The 25102-nt window shown below is 39.8% G+C and overlaps 1 protein-coding gene across 2 annotated transcripts in view; it reads left to right on the forward strand.

Annotated features, from left to right (window-relative positions):
* Positions 1–25102, forward strand: part of SCUBE1 (signal peptide, CUB domain and EGF like domain containing 1) — a 2009692-nt gene that overhangs the window by 773640 nt on the left and 1210950 nt on the right. For both annotated transcript variants that reach the window (XM_069228295.1, XM_069228296.1), the window contains exon 8: positions 13201–13323. In XM_069228295.1, coding sequence (XP_069084396.1) covers positions 13201–13323 — 123 coding nt within the window. The remainder of the gene's footprint in view (positions 1–13200; positions 13324–25102) is intronic.

Below are 25102 nucleotides of genomic sequence, written 5' to 3' on the forward strand. Positions count from 1 at the left end.
AGAGAGACTTAAGAATTCTCACCCTAGAGACTTTAACTTTAGTTTTCCCATCTTGCCCATACGATAACTTTTGTCCCATTTTCCTTGCTGCTGCAAGGAAAATTTGCCTTTAACTTTGCCCCCTTGAATTCTGCCCCATGCTGATCGAACCGATACCTGAAGGACGAAGACTTACCTTGAATGCTGATTGTAATTGGTAATTATGAAAGGATAAATGTATTATGCATTGTATTTTCCTTCTTAAGTACCAACTGCTTATTTTGACAGAGCCCAAGCTAGAAGTTTTCTAAATTTGTGTTGACTAAATTCGTTTTGCATGAAGCCCCACATGCCAATGCTAATTAGAGGTTAGTTGAGGTATTTATTTGATGCACCGTGCTGAATTAAAATCTTGTTATGCTGACCGATGTATGAAATTAGTCAAATTCAGTTACTCTTGTTAGTGATTTGCATTGCTATAACCGAGTGCATTATAATCCAAATTGTGCGTAGATTGCGTTTCTTCCGTCGCTATGGACAGCTAGTAATGTTTGTATACGTATATCATTTGATTTTGAGACTTACTTATATTGTATTAGCTTTGTTAATATAGGGAAATAAACTCATTAACTTTTAATAAACAGGTGTGGTTATTCATGACTGAAAGGTCATGGTGTGTCAAATTACTGATTACTATTGATTCTGAAATTGTTGATTGATTACTAATCGAGTATGGGTTGTTGATTATAAAGGATTATTAGCTATTAATTTGAGGGATCCGACTATTTTGGATGTGGAGAACCCAACTCGGTCAAAAGGTTCACTGACCTCCGGCGTGTCCAAATATAAGTAATTTATAAGGACTGGACGCGCTATCAGTAGATGGTATCAGAGATTGATGGTTTCGCCCTTAGGGACCCCATCCGAACAATAGACAGATTCAAGTTAGAATTTTCTTTGATAGAACAAGTTGGAGAGATGATGATTCCCTAAATCCCCAATTACTTTCCCGGAATCTCTGAGCTTGCGAATGGAGGAAATGGAGGTGTGAGGATGTTTTCGGCGTTTCTAGTGACGGTGTGAGTGAAGTTAGGGTTTTGCGCTTGCATAGCTTATGCCGCAGATAAATTGTGAAGTTTGTGAGGATTTTTAGGGGGTTACGAACTCCAATCGAAATTTTAGAGGAGTGATACTCCAAAGTGTGAGAGTAGGGAAGTCGTCGAACTTCATATGAGTGTAGCGCTTTGTGCAGGAAAAATTGTCCACTTGGTTGTTGATGTTGAGACGGGCACTGCGAGGTCAAGAGACTCCGGAATATGTTGAAAAGTGTATGAGACACTTGATTGATGTTGTAATTTGTTCCGTTTAATAGGTTGATCGGGCGTGGTCAACAAGTCAGTACAAATGTTGAGGAATAAAAGAAAATTTTCGACTTTGAGATTTGACGAATTCTAAAGTGCACTAGAATAGTTCATTGATCAGTTGAGAGTAAAATTTGCAGGTCAAATTTTGCTTACGTAAGTGGGAAACCGAGAAAGATGGAATAACTGCCGAGGCTAGTGAAAAATCCCTAAGGTTTCTGAAGCGATTGTATTACCTTTCCTGTAGTAAACCGACAGATTTTTTTTTTTGGTTAGTGCTCGCGATATATTGCAGAAAATTAGTTTTGAGTGAAGATGAATGAAGGAGGACAAGCCGCAAGACTTTGTCAGCCGCAGTGTGTGGGTGTGACATCACTAGGAGCCGCGCTGGGATAGGTTGGTTGGTGGGAAGGGTCGCGCACGGATTGGACGCAGTCCGTGAACCGCAATCGGTGGGAAAGGCAAGCGAAGAGTATTCTGGGAATTAAAGTCACTTATTGTTTACATTTAGAGAAAATAAAAGACGGAAAGATGACATTTTTCAAAGCACTTAAGAGTGCCTTGAGGGGAGATGTATATATTAAAGCAAATGTAGGAGAAGAAACACCGCCTGAGGGCACACCAGCTTACATTATGATTGAAGAAAAGGGTGTCGCACCATGTCTTTGGTTAAAGCAATGGTGTAAATTAACAGAAAAGCATGGAAGTGTAGCGTTTCCCATCCATGGGACGTTTAACCTAAGAATCTTGGAGAATCTAAGATTTGCGTTATATGACATAAAAATACCTCCAAGACCAGCACAGTTTGAAGCATTAGCAATTTGGGAACAAGTGGCTAGAAGGCAACTACAAAAGAAATTTGAGACAAGAGTGAGAAAAGTAGAAAAGACACTAGCGGATTCTAGATGGGATAGTACTCAAAAGGTTTGGAGATCAGACGTATTGCAGGGAATTAAATTGTTTCCAGCAATTACTGACGAAGCAGAGATGGAAGGAAAGAAAGCTACCCATAAAACAAACAGGAGTCAGTCCAGAGATAGAGAAAACAATAGAAACTCGAAAAGGTCAGACGAATCAGACGATGAGGAGTTAATTCTACAATTGCTAAATGACCGCCCACCACCATATGTGGAAAACGAAAATGGCCCAAGTACTAGTACTGCCCCTCCAGAATCAATACAGGGTACTGTAACCCCGAATTTGAGAATATTGCAGAGGCAAAGTAGTCCCGATATGCCTTTTACACCAGAAATACCACAAGTCCAGAGAATATATCCTGACGTGGCTAAACTGAAACCTGTCAATGATTATCAGCCACAGGTTCAGAGGCGCTATTATGATGAGCATAATTTGGAAATGACCTCTAATTTAATGGTGCAGGGAGGACAGAATTACCAAAGGCCGACATTGACTCAAACCGAATCAACACAAATTTTGATGCCTCAAAAGCAGATGCAAGAAGTGCCGAAGTATATTCAAACAGCAGAAAACCAGTTAGACATGCCAGCAATGATGAACCATAATGTGGGAATTAACATGCCACAGAATTTGGGGAACAGACAGAATCCGGACGCAATATCCCTGCCTATCACTGTGGGCCCGCCAGTACCAATATATATACAGGCAAATCCAAGTGTATGCGATCAAGGGGTAATGACACCAAATGAGACAGGGGGGAGATACATAGAAAATACTCAAGAAACGAGTTTGGTAGGAACATTGTCAAATAGATCTGGGTCTTTGTTGGAATTTAGTCCAATTCCAATTTGTGCTCCGTCAACTGTGGTAAGGTCAAGCCCACCACTAATAGTCCCGCTAACTTCAAAAACAGAAATGTTACAGAAATCATCAGTAGCAGTAGACGTAAATGCTACATTAACGGGACTAAACGCACAACAGTTAACACAATGGTTGAACAGCCTGAACTCCCCACAGAGTACACCTAGCGGGAAAGGAGAAGAATATTTGAACAAAATAAGATTGGGCATGGAAGCAGATGAACTAGTAGAGGGAACGATGGGTCTGAACAGGTTAGAATCATACACAGAATAAGAGCTCAGATACATTTGTCCTAGAATTACAAGAGAAGTAAGCAGCATACATAGGAGGTTACAAGAAATTGCATACAGACACAAAATAGACATAAGTAAAACCAAACACTTGAGCAGAAGTTACAGGTTAGACTTTGAGACAAAAGATTTTGAACACATGAGGACTGCAAGAATGAAAACACACCTTAAAGAGGTACTGCAAAGCGCACAGGTTTGGAGATGTTTAGACAAGTGGGAGAGCAGGTGGGTAAGAAAAAAGATGAGAAGAAAGAAAGTGCCCCAGATCGGAATGATAAAGCACAACAGAATGATGATCTTATAACCATGTTGCCAATGAGAGAAACAGAAGGGGGAAAACTTGTCCATGTACCATGGCACAGGTGTGATATTCAATCCTTTATGGATGATTACCCTAAGTTAAGAGAGAAACAGATCGAATGGTATCAACAGATAGATTTGTGAAACTCGCAAAATGTCTTTGGGAAGACCTGAATACTTTATTCGAAATTGTAGTTCCGCCAGATTTGTGAGAAGATTGTAAAAGGGCTGTAGATTGGACAACAAGTGAACCAGAAAGAGATAGGGACACAAATGCACCATCGCCTAGGGTAATGAGCATGTACCATAAAGTGATTGAACACCTGAAAACAAAGGTTGCGTCAATAAATGTAGATTGGCAGAAGATTGACAGAACAGCACAGGAGGTTAAGGAGTCGATACATGCGTACTATGAGAGATTGTTGAAAACATTTAAAAATTACAGTGGCACGGAAACGATTGAGGCAAAGGACATGCTCCATTTTGTGTTCAGATTTGTGGAAGGATTGAGACCTGAAATCAGCAAGATGATTAAAATGCATTTGGTTTGTTGGCAGTCAAAATCGATCGATGAAGTGTTGAACTATGCAAAATACTGCAGTGATGAGATTGAGACAAAGCAGAAAAGGTTGAAAGAAAAAGTGATGGTGATGCAGATCAGAGCAGCCCAGACAGGTTTGCAAGGTTTCCAACAACAGTTGCCGCAGCAGCAACAACAGGGAAATGCGATGTTTCAGCCACAGATGAGAGGCAGAGGCCGAGGAGGTCTTGTGAATAATGGTCCTGATTTAAATACTGTCGCGATCCCTAATGGCATACAGGCAATGAAGAAAGTGATGCCATGTCACACGTGCGGAATCGTCGGACATTGGAAACGGGAGTGCCCAATGATGTTGCAGGAAGGTGTAGGTCAGCAAAACAATGATGCCAATACATTGCAGAATATGAGAGGACCGAAATTGAGAGGTCCAAATCCAAATATCCAAAATAATGTGAATCAGATGCAGGGTCTACAACCCATACAACAACAGCAGGTACAAATGCCCCGTGTACAAATGACACAAGCACAGCCAATGCAACAGCAGTTTCCTATGGTACCTAATCAGCAAATGCAAATACCCTTAGCCCCAATGAATCAGCAACAGGTAATGCTTCCTCAACAGGTAACAGGTCAAGGAATGAATTAAAGTAACGCAGTACACCAATTACCGTTACACAGTGAGAATGGAATAAACAATGAATGGGTGAGTGAAAGTTCAGATGAGGAGGGAAATTGTATGCTTGCAGCATCTTTGGAAGTTGATCAAAAGGGACCATATGTGGAAGGAAGAGTTATGGGTCACAGCGTTTCATTCTTGGTTGACACAGGAGCTACACGCTCTACAGTCAGAAGCATCGAAGTACCAAATTTGCCACTTTCAGGGAGAACAGTTCAAGTAGTGGGAGTAGCAAATAGGTATCTGACAAACCCAATTACAGATCCAGTGCAAGTCAAAATTGGTAACTTTCAAGGGTTACATAAATTTGTGGTGTGTGACTCAAGTCCGATATCCCTATTAGGGAGAGATTTATTGTGCAAATTGGGATGCTCAATTATGTGCTCACATAATGGAATTAAAATTCAGACAAACAGTGATGAGGAAGAAGAGGACAGTTTAGAAGAAGACGAAGTGGAAACTGTCGATGAAGAGTATCCCCTGATTACTCTTTATCCTATGCTCACTGAAGCAGGTATTCCAGCTGAGTTACAAGACACAGTTGAAAAGGGAGTGTGGGATATGAAAGGGAAAGAAGTAGGATTGGTCAAAGGAGCAGAACCAGTGAAAGTGACTGTAAAACCCAATGTAAAGTTTCCCCAGACTCCACAATACCATATGTCACAAGACACTCTCATGAAAGTCGCCCAACTCATTGACGAATTTGTGAAACAGGGAGTACTGAAAGAAGTACTAAGTAGTCCATGTAATTCACCAATTATGGGACTAATAAAACCAAGTGGAAAGGTCCGAATTGTTCAAGATTTGAGAAAAATAAATGACATAATAGTCAAATGTTGTCCCCTAGTACCAAATCCAGCTGTAATAATGTTTCAAATTCCCTGTGATGCAGAGTGGTTCTCAGTCATCGACTTGTCGCAAGCATTCTTTTCTGTGCCTCTTCATGAGGACAGCCAATTTCTCTTTTGTTTCAAATTCCTGGACAGAGTCTACAGTCGGTTTCGAATTCCTCAAGGGTTTTCGGATTCACCATCAATTTTCAATCAGATTCTAAAGAAAAATTTGGAATCATTGGAATTACCTTTTGAATCAACATTAGTACAGTATATTGACGATTTGCTGATCACATCCAAAACAGAAAATGACTGTACAGCTGACACTATTGCCCTACTGAACCATTTGGGAAGGAATGGACACAAAGTGTCTCCTTCAAAATTGCAATTCTGCCAGAAGAAAGTGAAATATTTGGGTCACCAAATAGAGAAAGGGTTGAGGAGAATAATGAAAGAGAGAATAACGAGTGTACTTCAAATGAGTCCTCCTAAAACGAGAAAAGAGGTGAGAAAGTTTTTGGGAATGGTGAGCTACTGTCGCTAATGGATTCCCAATTTCTCAACTCTAGCCAAACATTTACTGAAACTGACCCAGAAAGATGTGCATGATGAAATAGTGTTGAAAAGAGATTAAATGGATGCCTTTATTGAATTAAAGGAATGCATGTGCAGGGCTCCAGCTTTCGGTATGCCTGATTACACAAAGCCGTTCACATTGTTTTGTCATGAACATGATGAATGTTCCTTGTCTGTCTTGACTCAAGCCCATGGTGGCGTAAACAGACCAGTAGCATATTTTTCAGCTACTTTGGATCCAGTCGCAGCAGCCTTACCAGGATGCTTGCGTGCTATAGCAGCAGTTGGTATAAGCCTAAATCAGAGTGAAGGAATAGTGATGGGACATCCTTTAACAGTAATGGTCCCTCACTCAGTCGAAATACTTTTCACACATTCCCGAACACAGCACATGACTGGCGCTAGGCTTACAAGGTACAAGACAATAATTTTGGGATCACCAAATGTGCAATTGAAAAGGTGCACCACATTGAATCCAGCAACTTTGTTCCCCAGTGAAAATGTTGAGATTGAACATGCGGATGATATTGAGCATGACTATCTTCAAGTGACTGAATTTTGTACAAAACCAAGACCTGATATTAAAGACACCCGATTGGAAGAAAATGATCAAATTATTTTTGTTGATGGTTCATGTTTAAGAGATGCACTAGGAATATTGAAAGCAGGATATGCTGTATGTACAATAACTGGTGTTCTGGAAGCATCTTGGCTTCAGGGAGTTTACTCTGTACAGGTAGTGGAACTAGTAGCCCTTACTAGAGCTTGCCAACTCTCCGCATTAATGAAAGTCACCATTTACACTGACAGTCAGTACGGATTTGGAATAGTGCATGATTTTGGACAATTGTGGTCACAAAGAGGCTTCATGACCTCTTCAGGATCACCAGTGAAAAATGGTGAAAGAATAAGAGAATTGTTACATGCCAATCAGTTACCAGGAGAAGTAGCAGTGGTAAAATGCAGTGCACACTCGAAATCACAAGACTTCGTTTCCTTGGGAAATGGATATGCAGATCAAGTCGCAAGGTTTTGCGCATTGAACTGTATATTGCTCAAAGACGAATGGAATTTGATAAATGAGCCAGAACTTGAACCAAGTGAAGCCTTTGCTCTAAAAGTCGTAGACACAATAGAAGAATTAAAATTCTTACAAAATAATGTTAGTAAGGATGAAAAACTCTCATGGAGTAAATTACCATGCGTAAAGAAACCAGATGATTTGTGGGTTTCAAGTGAAGGGAGATTGGTTTTACCAGACAGTCTTTTGACGCAATTAGCCAGGTTATATCATGGACAAGCCCACCTTGGAAGGGATGCCATGATTAGATTATTCAAAATTGATTTGTTTAATCCCAAATTCCGCCAAGTTGCTGAAGCAGTTTGCCATTGTTGCGTCATTTGCCAACAAATGAACGCAGGGAAAGGAACAGTAGTAAATTTGAGCCACATTGGAAGAGCAAGTGGGCCATTCAGCAGAATGCAAATGGATTTCATTGAGATGCCTATGCATGCAGGCTTGAAGTATGTGTTGGTGATTGTGTGTATTTTTAGTCACTGGATTGAAGCATACCCTACATGCAGAAATGACAGTCTCACAGTTGCAAAGCTACTCTTGAGAGAACTAATACCACGTTTCAGATTCCCGATCTCTTTAGAATCAGATAGGGGAAGTCACTTCAATAACGAAGTGATCAAATTATTGTGTGCAGCACTGAACATTGAACAAAAAATTGCATTGTAGCTACCGCCCTGAAGCATCAGGACTAGTAGAGCAAATGAATGGCACACTGAAATCAAGAATGGCGAAAATATGCGTGCCCACAAACTTGAAATGGCCTGACGCGTTGCCTTTGGTGTTAATGTCAATGAGAAACACACCTGATAGAAAAACTGGACTATCACTGCACAAAATTCTCATGGGCAGAGCCATGAGACTTCCAGCAGTTCCTGCAAATGCTCTTGTAAATATTACAGATGATATGGTATTGGACTACTACAAAGGTCTGGCTGATGTGGTCCGCTCTTTTTCTCACCAGGTGGAGGCAACCACCTTGCCACTGATCCAAGGTCCAGGACACCCCCTGAAAGCAGGCGACTGGGTTGTGATAAAGAAGCAAGTGAGGAAGTCGTGTCTGGAACCCCGTTGGAAAGGACCTTTTCAAGTGATTCTGACAATTACCACCGCTGTGAAGTGTGCGGGAGTTCCCAACTGGATTCACGCCAGTCACACGAAAAGGGTGACGTGTCCCACAGAAGAGGAAATTGAAGCGCTGAAATTACCAACAGCCAGTAGGGAAGTACCAGGCACTGAGACAGAACAAAGAGAGCCTGAAAGCGAATGAGAAGAAATTGAGACAGAAGAAATATACTCTGAGGAAGACGCAGTCGATCCTTTTGAGGACAACAGAGAAGAAGCCTCAGGAAGTGACAAAGATCCTGGAGGTGACAAAGATCCTATCTTAGGTGAAGAAGCAGGAGAGCCTAATAAGAGGAGGGTTTTCCCAGAAGCAGACGATACAGGAAAAGAAGGAGAAAACCTGATTGACCTCCTAGGAGAAGGAGACAAGACAGAGCAGAACGAAATTGGTAAAATTCTTCCAGAGCCGGTTGCAGGTCCATCAGGTGAAAACAACGCGAAACGGAGACAAAGCATATCAAAGACTAAAGAGACATTGAACAAAAGCAAATGGCCAAAATTGAAGGAGAAAAGAAAAGAAGTGTCTATCGCAATAACAACATCGAATGAAGAAAAAGACACAGCCAAAGAACAAGAAATAAGCGAAATGGCCAAAATTGAAGGAGAAAAGAAAAGAAGTGTCTATCGCAATAACAACATCGAATGAAGAAAAAGACGCAGCCAAAGAACAAGAAATAAGCGAAAGAGAATCGAAAGGAGATGCAAAATTGAAAAGGAAAAGAATACCGAGCAGAAGATATTCTGATCCAGAATGGGCATACACAGCCACTAATGATTGGTCAGACTAATTTCTATCTCTTAGTCTTGAAAAACGAAGAAGCAGAACTACACTTTGGTACTTGAAAAGTGAAATTTCATGAACATTACAGAATAAGACATTGATAACCTGATTGACTTTGAAACAGATTTTGAGACAAGCTGCTAAACCGATAACAGACTAAGCTGCTAAAGAAAACCGTGTGTACTTTGACCTCATTCAACCTTTATATATATCTGCAAATCTGATTTGATAAAGTGCCTTCAGCTTTCTGATTCTATATAGATCATGACAGACAATACTACACAAGGACATAAAATGAAATGTTGTAAATATATGTGTATAGGTCTAATAACTGCATGTGTACTAATAATTATGTCAATAATTCTTGGAATGAATGGAGGGAATGAAAGAGACGCGAATGATGCTTCTACTTTTAAAACTACTACTGAATTAACTAATTTGAAGAAACTCAAACAAGACGAAAAATATTTGCATGACAAGAAGGAACTCTCCTCTAATGTCTTTTATCGATTGCTGAATGAGTATGTTGAGACAATGGATGCGAAAGATTGATATGTATGCACACAAATACCTACCTCAGTAATAGAAGGGGTGACATATCATAGCATGCCCCTTACGTATGGAATAACATGCAGCTTGTTACTAACCAGATTTTATGGCCAGGAATATATTCAATACTTCTATTCTAATCATGATGTATTTTCATATGTCCCCATAATTTAGTACCTGAGTAAAGTGGCGAGAGATTATTATATAAAATTAGTTAGGAGTTTCTTTGAACCATTATCACCTTTTTCCACAGTTCACGCTCATAAGGAAAATCTTACATGCTTGCTTTCACCCGTAGAAAAAAGCTTTTTAGATCACACTGAAGATAGAAGGAAAATGGTAAAAGAAAAATTAGAAAAAGAATTACACAAAAGGACATCTGTAGATAACTATGCTTTTGCCGCAATAAAGACACAAGGGAAACTGGCTTTAGACGCAATACATATATGGAAGCTTTGTATATATAGACCTAAATCATATCTCACAATCTTTGTAGGAACGAGTGAATGTAAACCCATGTTTTTATTTCAGAGTAAATGGACGTTCATGTTAAATGGCCTAGATCCAGCTACTCCAGGAGTATACTATATTTGTGGACTCAATGCCTATTATCGTCTTGCAAAAGGATGGTATGGGAGATGTTATTTGGGAATAGTATTTCCAAAGATTTTTCAACTGGATGACTTAAAGAAATTTCCAAAGCTGTCTGAATTACATCGTATTCAGAAAAGGGAGACAGCTTCTGGTGTGGTAGGAGATATATTTGGAGCAATGATTCCTTCCGTAGGAGTTATATTGAATTCATTCAAAATACGAAAGTTGTCTACTATTGTGGATAACATGCTGACAAAATTCTCAGGAGCCATGATCCTGATTGATGCTGAACTTGCTGCAGAAAGAGCTATGACTCTTCAAAATAGGCTTGCTTTAGACATTCTTTTAGCAAAGAATGGTGGCGTTTGCAAAATACTTAGTGCACGTCACTGTTGTTCTTATATACTAGACAACAGTGGACAAATTAGAAATATGCTTGCAAATTTGACTAACGATAGTACAGATTTGAAGGAATTGAAAGAACCAGGAGTATGGGAAAAGGTTGGAAAAGGATTTGCTTCCGTGGGAAATTGGCTCAGCAACATTTGGAATGGAATATTACTGAAAATAGTAAAAGGAATATTAATAATACTAATTTGCTTAATAGGTATTTGGGGAATATGGAAAGCTATTAAAATATTGAAATCAAGAAGCAAGAGGAGAAGAGAAAAGAAAGAACAAAATCAAATAGTAGAAATATACAGGGAAAAATCAAAAGGAAGAGGGAGATGACTGAAATGCGAGATTACTAAACAGAATTTTAATGAAATAACATTTGTGGCGGAAGATTTAATGTGATTATATAATTAGTCATCAGAGAAGGGATTGATGAAGCAGAAAAAGAAAGACTAACAAACGCTTATATATCATGTAACAAAATCGTATAAGGCAGTGTGATTTTAGCAAAGGAAAATAGTGTATGTAGAAAAATGTGCCCACAGAGTAGTTTGCCATTATTATAAACGGGCTTAACTAATCATGAAGAATCGACAATGTAGTAATCCGTCATAATTACAAATGTATTTTATGATTTTCTTGTTGAAACTGTTATATGCTTAGCTTAAATTTAGCAGAGGCTTTGGCCTAGTTGCCTGGTCTCAAATTTAACTGCGTGGTTTCACTTGTATTAACAAAGACGCATTTTAACTTTAAAAAGCTGTGTTTTTCCAGTAGAAATGACTAATACACTTATCTCAAGGTTTTGTGCTAGGCCAGTTTCATCCCCTTTTGAAGCAAGGTCAGTTTCTGCAGGTGCAGACAATAAAGACACTGATACAGAAATAATTGGCAAACTTTGTTGCTACTTGTGTTTCAAAACCCCAAGGACACCTTATGCAAAAATGAGTGCTAAGAGAAAGACACTATTCATTGGTCAAAGAGAAACCACCCTATGGACCCTCCAATGGAAGACCCTGAAGAATTTGGAACGTTTCTTACTTAAACCCACCGGACAAAGAGAAGTCAGCCATTTTCTTTGATGCCATTTTGAAGCAAGATTGAAGAAGCCATTTTGATGACACTTTGATGCTTTTTTCTATCCTAGAGAGAGAGAGACTTACAAATTCTCACCCTAGAGACTTTAAGTTTAGTTTTCCCCGTCTTGCCCATACGATAACTTTTGCCCCATTTTTTTGCTGCTGCAAGGAAAATTTGTGTTTAACTTTGCCCCCTTGAATTCTGCCCCATGCTGATCGAACCGGTACCTGAAGGAAGAAGACTTACCTTGAATGCTGATTGTAATTGGTAATTATGAAAGGATAAATGTATTATGCATTGCATTTTCCTTCTTAGGTACCAACTGCTTATTTTGACAGAGCCCAAGCTAGAAGTTTTCTAAATTTGTGTTGACTAAATTCATTTTGCATGAAGCCCCACATGCCAATGCTAATTAGAGGTTAGTTGAGGTATTCATTTGATGCACCGTGCTGAATTAAAATCTTGTTATGCTGACCGATGTATGAAATTAGTCAAATTCAGTTACTCTTGTTAGTGATTTGCATTGCTATAAACGAGTGCATTATAATCCAAATTTTGCGTAGATTGCGTTTCTTCCGTCGCTATGGACAGCTAGTAATGTTTGTATACGTATATCATTTGATTTTGAGACCTACTTATTTTGTATTAGCTTTGTTAATATAGGGAAATAAACTCATTAACTTTTAATAAACATGTGTGGTTATTTATGACTGAAAGGTCATGGTGTGTCAAATTACTGTTTACTATTGATTCTGAAATTGTTGATTGATTACTAATCGAGTATGGGTTGTTGATTATAAAGGATTATTAGCTATTAATTTGAGGGATCTGACTATTTTGGATGTGGAGAACCCAACTTGGTCAAAAGGTTCACCGACCTCCGGCATGTCCAAATAGAAGTAATTTATAAGGACTGGACGCGCTATCACCCCCACCAATCTGCCTGAATTTACCCCCGCCGCAGTGTTGCAGAATTCGACGTTGACCCTCTAATGGGGCATCTCGTTCATAATCTCTTTGCTTGTCAGATATATTCCTCACTTTTCACTGAACTCGTTCCTGCCAGCATGTTGGTTGGAGCGATGACTCTTGTGTTGTTGGAGTGGCTGGTGCAGGACCGACGCATGTCCCACTGCTCAAATGATGTTATTGGAATAAGTCCCCTGTTTGGGGTATTGTATCCATACATTGAACAGCTTTAACATTGGCCTTTGTTTCTCAATAAAACTGTTTGAAAATGACCTACCTTTCTTTTTTTCTCCCAGACATTGACGAGTGTTTAGCGAATAATGGAGGCTGTGACCATTTTTGTAGAAACACTGTGGGCAACTTCGAGTGCAGCTGTCAGAAAGGATATAAACTTCTCACTGATGAACGCACCTGCCAAGGTAAACATTATCTTACATATTGCGTTTTATACCTTTAGCATAAATTTTCTCCAAGAAAAATACATTTAGAAATGACTGCACAGATATACCAATATGACTGATGTTGTTTCTTCCGGTTGCTTAGCAGAGCAATTGGCCCTGAAGCGCATTTCTTTTTGATAAAAAAAGATGATTCATGTTAGACAAAAATCAAATCTTTGGTTTATTTGATAAGAGTATGCAAAGTAGTCATTGAAAAGAGCAGTTTTCTTCAGAATATTGTTTTATCCACCAAACAAGGATGTTTCTTACACTATTTCCCCAAATCTTGTGGATTTAGTAAATATATCATAAATACATCATGTAGTAAAACATTTCTCCATAAACAAAGTATCCCTGGGAACACTAGCAAACAGATTAATGAAATAGATTAACCCAGATAAAAAAAACATGAGAACATTCCTGTCATAGCCTTAACAACAAGTATTGGTAAAACCAGGTTGTCTCACTTTTTAAACTACTGAATCAAAAATGTGAAAAAAGAGAACATAGTCTAACCTGCAGAAATGGTGAAGCCATCTGGAGTTTCTTGGAATAAAGGTATCTGGAATAGTTCTGATAAAGTATGCACTTTTAATGTTTGTGAGATGTAGGTTAAAACTGTATTCCTTCAAAGGAATGTCAGAGGAGGCTGGGAAGACATAACCAGAACAGTAGCAGTGGACAGTCATGTAAAGAATGTTATTATTATAATGTTGCAAGATGGCTACAATTGAGAACCAATGCGATGGCCCTCTTGGAAAATACAACAACCATACACTATAAAGATGCCTTTCCATGATGGCTGAAGCAGTTTGCAAGCATTAGCAAAGCTTATAGCCATAGGTGGCCATTTTGGAATGGTATTGTCTGTAGTCTGCCATTGTTGTAGTATTCCAAAATGGTCTCTGCAGTTAGAAGCAACCTGATGTGCAAGTATGCAATTCACTCAATGAATGCATAACACATTGGATTAGGAAATTGTTGTACGCACCTTCTCCCTGCATGCGTCTCGCCTAATGTGCAATGGTGTTGCAGGTAGAATCCCATGAGGATTCAAGTCGGAATGCAGGATGGAGTTTACCATTGCTGGTGAGCTTGCCGGCAGCTCCCTCCCAGCTTTCTACCCTGTTGCTGAAAAATAAATAAAATCCTTTTTCACCCATGTTGTGGTCATCAACTTTTCACTGACGATGAGGAAACTGACACAGCAGCAGGTCGACCCAGAAGTGTTGAACCAATTCAGCGGTAGTGATGGTGGGGCATTTTCTGTTGATGCTTGGTGAAGCGGTATTCAGCGGTTGTGGCTGAGCCAATGTCGAGTGCAGGATTGCAGGGCATATATCGCTGCTAAAGGCCATATTGTGAAGTGCAGAGCTCTGTGGAGCAGTGCTGTGTGCATGTGCACAACGTGGAGGCTAGGTTGCAGCTAGACGCACTGCCTCACAATGGTTCAATATCACCAGAACAGCCGCTGATGTGTGGGTGCATAGTAGTACAGTAACTGATAGGCCCTGAGCACCGGTGAATGAAGAAGCCTTTGTGTAAATTAGCTATGCTCAAGCACTGTCTGGGAGCCAAAGGACAACTCACTTTGAAATATCTACCTCCGTGGCCTGAGGAAGAGTATGATGATTCCAAATAGGATGCATATGAGACAGCTGTGTTGCAATAGGATTACAATTTTGGAAAAAAAAGGAACGGGGTAGTGGAGATATTTAAGTTCTTGAAAAGAAGCCAATAACCTGGTGTGTCGGTGGACAATTGCATAGCTGCTCTATGATCATTAGCGTCCTCTTGTAATTACAAGAGCTTTCTAGATGACATGTTAAGAGATGATTTGTGCAAAAACTATCAGACAAGAGGTTTTCGGAGAAGCGTTTAAATACAGAAGGGTTAATGCTGCACAAGGCCACTGATATAGCAAAAAGGACTCAAAGAGATGGAGGCAGGGGACTCTAACAAAGCAGATAACGTCTATGGAATCACGTGCAAAGCACCAGGAGAGAAAAAAACAAGACAGTTGATTCAAGAACAGATCACCAAGAGAATGGAAATAACACTATTTCTTACAAGTGTGGTTTCAAAGGTCATATTGCTACTGACTTGTGTTGTCCTACGATGGGTCAGGTGAGCAGAAAATGTAAAATTAACAGATGATTTACAAGAGTTTGTAAAAGGAGAGATAACTTGTCAATGCATAATCCTAGATATAAAGGATCTGTCAATCACTTGGGAGAGGAGGAAGGAACACAACAGTTTTTGATACACGTGGGGGGGTTGGAAGCTCCAGTGACAGAGACCACCCATTTTGCATTATTAAGATTGGTGAAATGGAAGTGTGTGTTGTGGCTGACTCAAGGACATGTTACAGGTTGATTGGAGCGCAGCAGCTTGACAAGTTTCCAGGTCACAAGTTGTGCACTCAAGACATAAAACTGGTGGTTTATGGGAACAAACTGATTGATCTGCTGGGGTATTTTGAAGGATCATTGGAATTTCAGGGTATCAAAACTAACTCTAGATTGTATATTGCCGGGTATGGTCCCTGTCTTTTGAGGTGGCCTCAGCAGAGGGATCAGCTAATCAAACTTGATCCCAACCATCCTGACCAGTTTTTGGGAGTGAACTCAACAGATAAACATACGTGGGCTGAGAAATTTCATAGAGTTTTCAAGAAACATTTCGGTTTGCTAAAGGGGTTTGAGGATAAAATTGTTTTGAAACATGAAGCATGTCCCACAGCGCATAAGCCATGGACTGTGCCTGTGGTACTGAGAGAGCCTTTGCATAATGAACTCTAAAGATTGTTCAAGGAAGGTGTTATTGAAGAGATTGAGGCCTCTGAATGGTTAGTCTCGGTGCTGTTGGCAAGGAAGGGTAGTGGGGATCTACAGGTTTCTTTGGATCTCTGTGATTTCAATAAAGCCCTTTGGGTAGATTGCCATCCCTTGCTAAACAGGGTGTCATGCACTAGCTATTCAACTATTTATGGAGGTGAAAAAGGTGACTTACTTCCAAGATGACATCCTGGTGTTTGTGGAGAGTGAGGAAGACCAGACCAAGACCTGCTACTCTGTTTTAGAAACAATACATAGGCATGGGTTAACTATCAGGCTAGACAGTGTAAAATTGGGACAAGAGGGGTTGAGTAGTTGGGTCACTGGTTGGATGAACATGGTGTTGCTCCAAAACTGAAGTTGAATAAGGCGATAGAGAATGCCCATCGCCTCAAAATAAGACCAGCTGCATACATTCCTGGGTTTGACCAAGTAATAATCCCATTTTGTCTAGATGTTCTCAGACATGTCAAGTTTGAGGTGAATGAAGAATGCAAGTTTGAGTTTATGCAGCTGAAAAAGTGTACAACTTTGACACTGGCTTTAAAACCGTTTGACAAGGACAACAAAAGCATAATTTGTACTGGTGCCAGCAGTATTGGATTGGGGGCAGTTTTAAAGCAGTACGTAGATGAGAAAGAGGTGACCATTGCATACACTTCACAACCTTTAAGGGGACAGAGTTGTCATACTCTACGATTGAGAAAGAAGGGTTGAATTGCTGATGGAGGTAAATCACTTTAGGACATTTGTGTTGGAACGGATTTTATTATTCGCACTGATCATCGTCTTGGTAGATGTCTTCACCAGAAAGGGTAGATCCCAAGCTTCTACTAGGATTACACGTTGGGCCTTAAAAATGTTGAAGTTCACTTTCAAGATAGAGTATGCTCCTGGCAAGAATAATGTAGTGGACTACCTGTTAAATTTACCAGTTGACAATCTGGGTAAAATTGGTGAAAGTGAGGAGGAGTGGCTGGTAGCAGGTGCAAGTGTACTTACGGATGGACAAATATTTAATGAAGAATAGGTACAGGTGGTTAAGGAAGATGGCATATTAAAGGAGGTCAAGAGAAACATGCCAGGAGGATGGCCAGCCAAACGGAGGGCATCAGATGGAGCAGAATCAATGTGAGTGTGGAGTTATCTGTGGCTGGGGAGATGAATTGGAGAGAAATGTTTGTTGTGGCAGAAGCATTAAGGAACCACATACTCTGGCTAGCACATGAAGGTCACACAAGCATGAGTGCTACCAATATGAGAATAAGGATGGAATATTGGTGGCCATGGTTAAATGAAGATGTGAGGCGATCAGTTAGAAAATGTGTGCTGTGTGCCTGGAGCGAGAAATCCCAAAGAGCAGTGGATTACCCGCCAAAGGACAGTGACAAAATGAACGCCCCATGGAAAAAATTGGGTTGGATATCTCTCGCCCTTATAGAGTGCTTGGGACGTATGCCAAGTATGCCTCTGTAGTCATCGGCTATTTTTAAAAATGGCCAGAAGTCAAATTTTCTGATTGTGTGACCACAAGGGATGTCATAAGTGTTTTGGAGAAGTTGTGGGAAAAGGAGGGAATGTCAGAATGTGTGGTCACTGACAATGAGGTATAATGTCATTGGTGTATTACCCCCAGAGAAATGGTCTTGTTGAGAGGTGAAATAAAACTCTCAAGGAGGAATAAAGCTCTCAAGGAGAGAATTGGTGTTAAATTAAGATACCTAGTGGAGGTACACAGTGATGAAATTGGTGTGGGCGTACCACACCACACCTAACGGTATCATGGGTTAAAGTACTTTTTAAAATCATGTGAGGAAGAAAAGCAAGAGATGTGATATCCTAGGGAGTGGAAAAGAGGAGTTTTGCTGATGGGTCGTTGGTACGTGTGAAGAGAGGGTGGAGCGAGGACAACGGTTTGGCAAACTTTTCAGATTTGTTGCAGGTAAATAAAGTGTATCCTTACACAGTGAGGGACAGTAATGTGTGGAATTATAAGATTGATTTTTTGTTGATAGAGAGAGTGGAGAGGGGAAGTAGAGTGTGATCTGAAGGGCACAAAAATGGGAAAGACAACATGGGTCATGAGCGGGCCCGGCGAGCACCAGTCTGGGATTAGGATTATGTTTGGAGTAAGCATTTTATTCTGAGATTATATATTTGATCTTGGATTTGAGTTCCTTTATTATTGAGGATGTTTTCAGGTATCCTAGCAGTGTTACGCTATGTTTTTCTTCTTTTGTTCTAGTGTATACTATAAGTGAAATCGGTCTTTAAGGTTTCATTTGGCTATTTGGTTTTGTTTGTGTATAAATCTGTATTGATGTATGGAGGGAGATGTATTGTATTCACCTTCTCCTTGCACGCACCTCGTTCGTCTGACGTGCAATGGCGTTCCAGGCAGAATCCCATGAGATTATCTTTGCCGCTGAGCTTGCTGGCAGCTTCCTCCCTGCTTTCTTCCCCGTTACTGAAAAAGATATAAAATCATTTTTAGCTAACGTTGTGTTTGTCGACTTTTCAGAAATGCAATAATTTTATGGATATTTTCACTTCACTAACAATTTCTCAAAAGCTGTTATTTTTGTTGCTTATACACCACACCTTTCAAAAGACATCTGTAATTTGGCACATTTCACCAACCACTGGTGCATTTTACCCTCAATTTTGTGCCTTTCACCATCCACTGATGCATTTAAACAACCATTCTGATGTTATGTTTTGGGGTTAAGTGTTGCCATTGCACTTTGTGTTTACTTAATAAACACTGCAAAACTACTGCTGTGTTCTACTCTGAATTTCTATAGTTATACGTCTTCTAACACACTGTGACATGCTCACACTTTCACTTTGAGTCAGTATGTGTATTTATAATGTACCCATAAGTAAATCAAATTACACACACACACACACACAAATCCTATTTAAAATGAATACATTGTACTGTTTTTTTCAAATCATTTGCACTTTACTTGTGTACGCATTATGATTCTTTTTAGTCTTATGTCCATCTCATGCTAGGACAATTATTTATGAATTGAGCCCTTACTGAGCCCCAGAAGGAAACTCAAGGGTCTGCAGTTCAATGAATGTCACCTCACTTATTGGATAGAGCCAGTCATTGCATATACAATGTGATAGCTGAAATGGAAATTAATTGGTTCCTAAGGAATACATATACCACTGCCTAAGGTGAGAATGAAACCATGTCCTTTTTCGTCGCTCAGCCCTCCGACATGCAGAGAAAAGAAAATACATGCCTCGTCAGCTTACTAAACACACCCACATATCCAATATCCAGCGTGAACAATAATTTGGCACTTTCCTCAATTTAAAATGTTTAACAGATTGAAACTTTTTTCTTGTCACCCGTAAAAAAAGCACAGCCTGAAAAGTGTGCAAAACTACGGTCCGGTCATCTAGTATTAAGACCTCTAGGTAGTTAGGCAGCATCTACTTATGACGGGTTGCTCCTTTACGGTTGAAGAGTACGGGCACTGGGTGGTGGGCAGAGTTCTGCACCCATCGTTCAGTACGCAGCAGCCCTGTGTAAGCTTTCATATCCCACTCCCCACATTAACGGTATTCCACTGACGTTCTCCAGCAACCTTCTACTCAGGAGAGTAATCTCGCCACTCCTTGGACATCAAAAAGGTTCTAACATTTTATCTCCATAAAACGAAGGAGATACGAAGTTCTAATCATCTTTCTACTACAGTAACATTACACAAAAACAGTCTGTCTCTCAGCCTTCTATTGCTACATGGATTGTACTTTGCATAACAACTTGTTACTAGCAAGCAAACAAACCCTTTCCAGTTAGACCTAAAAGTCATTCTACTAAGGCTAAAGTCAGCTTTCATCGCATGTCTCCGAAATGTTCTGTTAGTGCGCCTGGTCCTTAGTAAGTAAACTTACAAGGGGAAGCTTATAGGTTGATGAACCTTTTGATTCGCATGGAGTATCCTAGCTATGGTGTAACCAATGTGCATCAATAATCAATACACAAACCAATAAGCAAAACACTAGTCAACATTTATGAAAACCACAACTCAGTATACGTTTAGCAATTTTTATTTCCCTATCAGTTACAATACTAAGTCATGAGGTTAATTCAAACTTTATTCAAATCCACTTAAGATTAATTCATTAGTGACCAACAATAACATCAGAACTTGAGAAAACATGCGTTCTAATGCCTCAACATCAGCCAATAACGTTGAATATGTTAACATGAGTAGCAGAGTTCATCAATTCAGTCCGTCAATCATTTGTCACCGTATATGTCAGCGTCTCAGAATAGGAACCCTACCTAACCCTGATTAGCATTAGCATGTGGGACTTCATGTGAAAACAGTTTAGAACATAAGTTTGGAAAAACATCTAGCTTAAGAGAAAAACTATTTAGACAGCGCAGTTGGTACCTAGAAAGAAAAGGCAAAAAAAGTCAATCAGTCACATTGTCATAGCTACCTATCCAGCAACAAAGTCAGTCTTCGTCTTCAGGTCATCTATCGATCAGCATCACATCAGGCTCTCAAGAGCATGAGCCCAATGACAGAATCTCAAATCTCTTCGATCTCGTAGTCTCTCTCTGGTCATCTGCACCTAACATCTCTCCATCAGTTCTGAAGTTTTCCCGCTTTGTCACAGCATTATATCAAAGTCACACAGACTATCCCCCAATTCCTAATTGGTCAATTAGTCACCAGTTACGACTCTACCCAATGATCTTACTTTTTCAAATCTTTGAATTCTAGTATTACACAGTTCTCAAGGTGCCGATTGGTTCACTGTACGATGTCCTCATCATCCGGCTCGTCAGGTATAAAAAATGTTGCATCTTCTTCTCCAGTCAGGTCTCCATTGTCCGAGTCCTGGGAAAGTACATCTCGTCTGTTTTACACAGTCCTTAGTACATTTATGATTCCATCATCTCCTGTCAGTCGGTTCACGCATTGTATTTTTGCTGAGCAGATTTTATTAAACAATAAGCAGTTCAGGGTCAGTTCAGCACATCAGCTTCTCTACATTGCACTAATAATTCAGCTTCTGCATGAGGCCTGGCAAAACTAAGCCACAACTTTGGCAAAGTTAACTCTACAATATAATGCAAAACATACGTTATATATCTCAACATGACATACTACTACATTGTTTTAATATATTTTCTATATTTCATACATGTTATTCATTTTATTAGTACATTTGTAAATCTTGATGACCACTCTCCTAGGGCACATTTTCAAACATGCACATTAATTCTCTACATTATTTATTTCTACATTGTATTATTATTATTCAAAATGCATTAACACTTATTAATATCTCTAATTAACAAAGTTGCTTCAGCAGTCCCTCCTCTGATGACTAAATATGTCATCACACTACCTTTCCCATTAACATTTCATAGCTCAATTTCTTCAGTATTTTGCCTCCTTCTCCAATCTTCCCTATAAATTCTTTCCCTGTTCCGTTCTTCCCTCCTCTGATTATTTTTAGACCTTTTCAATGTAATCTTTTGACACAATTTACATGAACCCCATAATCCTAATATGCAAACAATCACAATTAATATTCCCTGTATGATTTTTAATAATACCCCATTCCAAATGTTACGAAGATAATTACCCACTGAAGCAAATCCCTTTCCACCCTTTTCCCAAACACCTGGTTCCTTCATTTCCTTCAAATCCTTACTTGAGTTAGTCAGGTTAGTAAGTAAGGGCCAGATGTACCAAAGGATTTTACCCATTCTGTGTCTACGGGAAAATGCTTTAGTACATATGGCCCTCAGTCTCTTATCTCTTTACTATTGTTAGGAATATATGAGCAGCAATGCCTAGAGTTAATCATTTTACAGACTCCACTGTCCTTCGCTAGAAGGATGTCTAAAGCAAGGCGATCCTGAAGAGTCATAGCTCTATCCAGAGCTCATTCTGTATCTATCAGAAGTATTGCCCCTGTAAAATGTGTCAGAATGTTATCCACAGTAGTAGGCAACTTTTGTATCTTGATTGAGTTCAGGATAACTCCCAGTGAAGGAATCACTGCACCAAATATATCTCCCACAATAGCAGAAGAGGATGCCCTCCTCTGTCGCTTATGATGTAATTCAGTCAATTTTGGAAACGTCTTTAAGTCATCTATCTGATAAATCTTGGGAAAACTATCCCCAAATAACATGTCCCATACCATCCTCTTGGAAGAAGATAATAAGCATTAAGTCCACAAATATAATAGATTCCAGGAATCTCAGGGTCCTGACGCATTCAACATAAAAGTCCATTCACTCTGAAACAAAAACACATGCCTACATTCACTCGTTCCCACAAATAAAGTGTCAGTGCATGATTTTGGCCTATATACAAAGCTTCCCTACATGTAATGCGTCTAAAGCTAATTTCCCTTGCGTCTTAATTGCAGTGCAATCATAATCATTCTTATAAGTTCTTTTCTCTAAGCCTTTTTCCAGTTTTTCTTTTAATGCCTTTCTCCTATCATCAGTGTGCTCTATAAAGCTCTTCTCAAAAAGTGTAAGCAAGCATGTGAGGTTGTTTTTATGCGTGTAAGCAGTTCCAAATGTTAGTGCATGCTCAAAGAATCCTCTAACTAATACTATATTGTGATCCTTAGCTACTCTACTCAGATAGCTAATAATAGGAACAAACGAAAACACCAAATCGTAGTTAGAGTAAAAATACTGTATATAATCTTGATTATAGAACCTTGTTAGTAGCAGACTGCAGTTTATTTCATAGGTTAATGGAAGGCTGTGGTACGTAACCACTTCCTCTACTGATGAAGGAATTTATGTACACACAAGACAATCCCTTGCATCCATCATCTTAACATATTCACTCAACAAGCAATAGAAGACATTAGAAGAAAGCTCTCCTTGAGCATTAGTATAGTCATGCAAATACTTCTCATCTAATTTAAACTTCTCTAAAGCCGTTAGTGTAGTAGTTTCAGGAGCAGAAGTACGATTGGCTCCTTTCGTATCAAGAACAGACATTCCCACAATCACTACTATAAACAAAATCCCACACATAATTGCCAATCCAATGCTCATACATTTACAGCGCTTAGCATTCCTAACTTGGTTATTCAACTCAGCCATGATCTGTAAAGAATCAGAAAGCAAAAGAAACTCTTATATAAGTGCAGTAAAAATCAAAAATAAGAAAAAATTGTTCTCTCACAGCTTGATTTTACATTCAGGAACCCCTTTCCTTTGTCAGAATCGATTAGCAGCTTATCACATCCAGGTTTTGTCAATCAGGTTATCAATGTCTCTTCCGGTTTATTTTCAACAGTCTCTTTAAAGTATTTCAGATTGGTTCAACAATACAGCTTCTTGTTCACCTTCAGGTTACATCAAAGTACTGACTCAGAACCTCTCTATCAAAGCAAAAGGACATAAACTCGTGTTGCCATTCATTAGTAGTTGCATACGCCCATTAAGGACCTGCGTAACGCCGACTTGATATTCTCTTCCTTTTCAACTTTCGATCACCACTTATTTCTCCTTCACGTAATTCTTCTTTTCTCGTGGTATCTACTTCTTCCTCTATTGTTTCATTTACGACCACTTCTTTTCTTTTTTCTACTTGCGGTTCAACTATCTCCTTTTCTCAATCCTTTTGTTAATATTCTTCTCAAGATTGGACTTTTCTCCTTCTCTTTTTCTATGGTGTTTTCTTTTGATGGACCTGCAACAGGCTCAGGAGGAGTCAGATCACCTTGACTTTGCTCCGTCTCAACTCCCTCTCCTTCTTGGTCTGGCACTTGCTCTGTCTGCTTTTCGGCACCGTCTGCTTCTGGGAGAACCCCTGCTGAGCTAGGCTCCCCTGCTGTATCCGTGGAGATTGATTCTTCTGCACCCTCCTGTAAATCTTCACTTTTGTCTCTTACAGGGGTCATACAACCATCTTCCACAAGCTTGTTCAATTTCAGGCTCTTGGTTCTTTTTCTGGCTCAGGTGCGACAACCTGTTTCACTGTTGATGGTGCTCTCAACAATGCTTCTTCATGATCCAGTGGACATGCCACCTTCTTCGTATGACTAGCGTGAATCCAGTTCGGAAGTCCTGCACACTTCACAGCTGTCGTAGACCACCTGGTAAGGCCCTCTCCAGCGTGGCTCTAAACACGTCTTGCGAACATGCTTTTGAACAATGACCCAGTCACCGGCTCGCAGATTGTGTCCTGGATCGTGGATGAGTGGCAGGGTAGTGGCCTGCAGCTGCTGAGAGAAAGAGCGAACCACATCAGCCAGACCCTTGCAGTAGTCCAACACCATATCATCTGTAATGTTTACAAGTGCATTTGCTGGACCTGCTGGTAATTTCATTGCTCTGCCCGTGAGGATCGCATGGGGCAACATCCCCGTCTTCCTGTCAGGTGTATTTATCATTGACATCAGCACCAAAGGCAATGCATCTGGCCATTTCAGATTCATAGCTGCGCACATCTTAGCAATTATGGATTTCAAGGTACCATTCATCTGTTCCACTAGTCTTGATGCTTCAGGCCGGTAGCTACAATGCAACTTCTGCTCAATGTTTAGTGCTGCACACAAGAGTTTAATCACCTCGTTATTAAAGTGAGTTCCCCTATCTGATTCTAAAGAGATCAGAAACCTGAAATGTGGTATCAACTCCCTAAGCAACAACTTTGCTACTGTGAGACTGTCATTCCTTCTTGTAGGGTATGCTTCAATCCAGTGACTAAAAATGCAAACAATCACCAATACATACTTCGAGCCTCCACATGCAGGCATCTCAATGAAATCCAATTGCATCCTGCTGAATGGACCTCCTGCTCTTCCAATGTGGCTCAAATTCACCAATATTCCTTTTCCCACATTTAACTGCTGACAGATTATACAGCGATGACATACTGCTTCTGCTGCCTGCCTAA

The sequence above is a fragment of the Pleurodeles waltl genome, chromosome 4_1, assembly GCF_031143425.1.
Source record: "Pleurodeles waltl isolate 20211129_DDA chromosome 4_1, aPleWal1.hap1.20221129, whole genome shotgun sequence".
Classification (NCBI taxonomy): Eukaryota; Metazoa; Chordata; class Amphibia; order Caudata; family Salamandridae; genus Pleurodeles; species Pleurodeles waltl.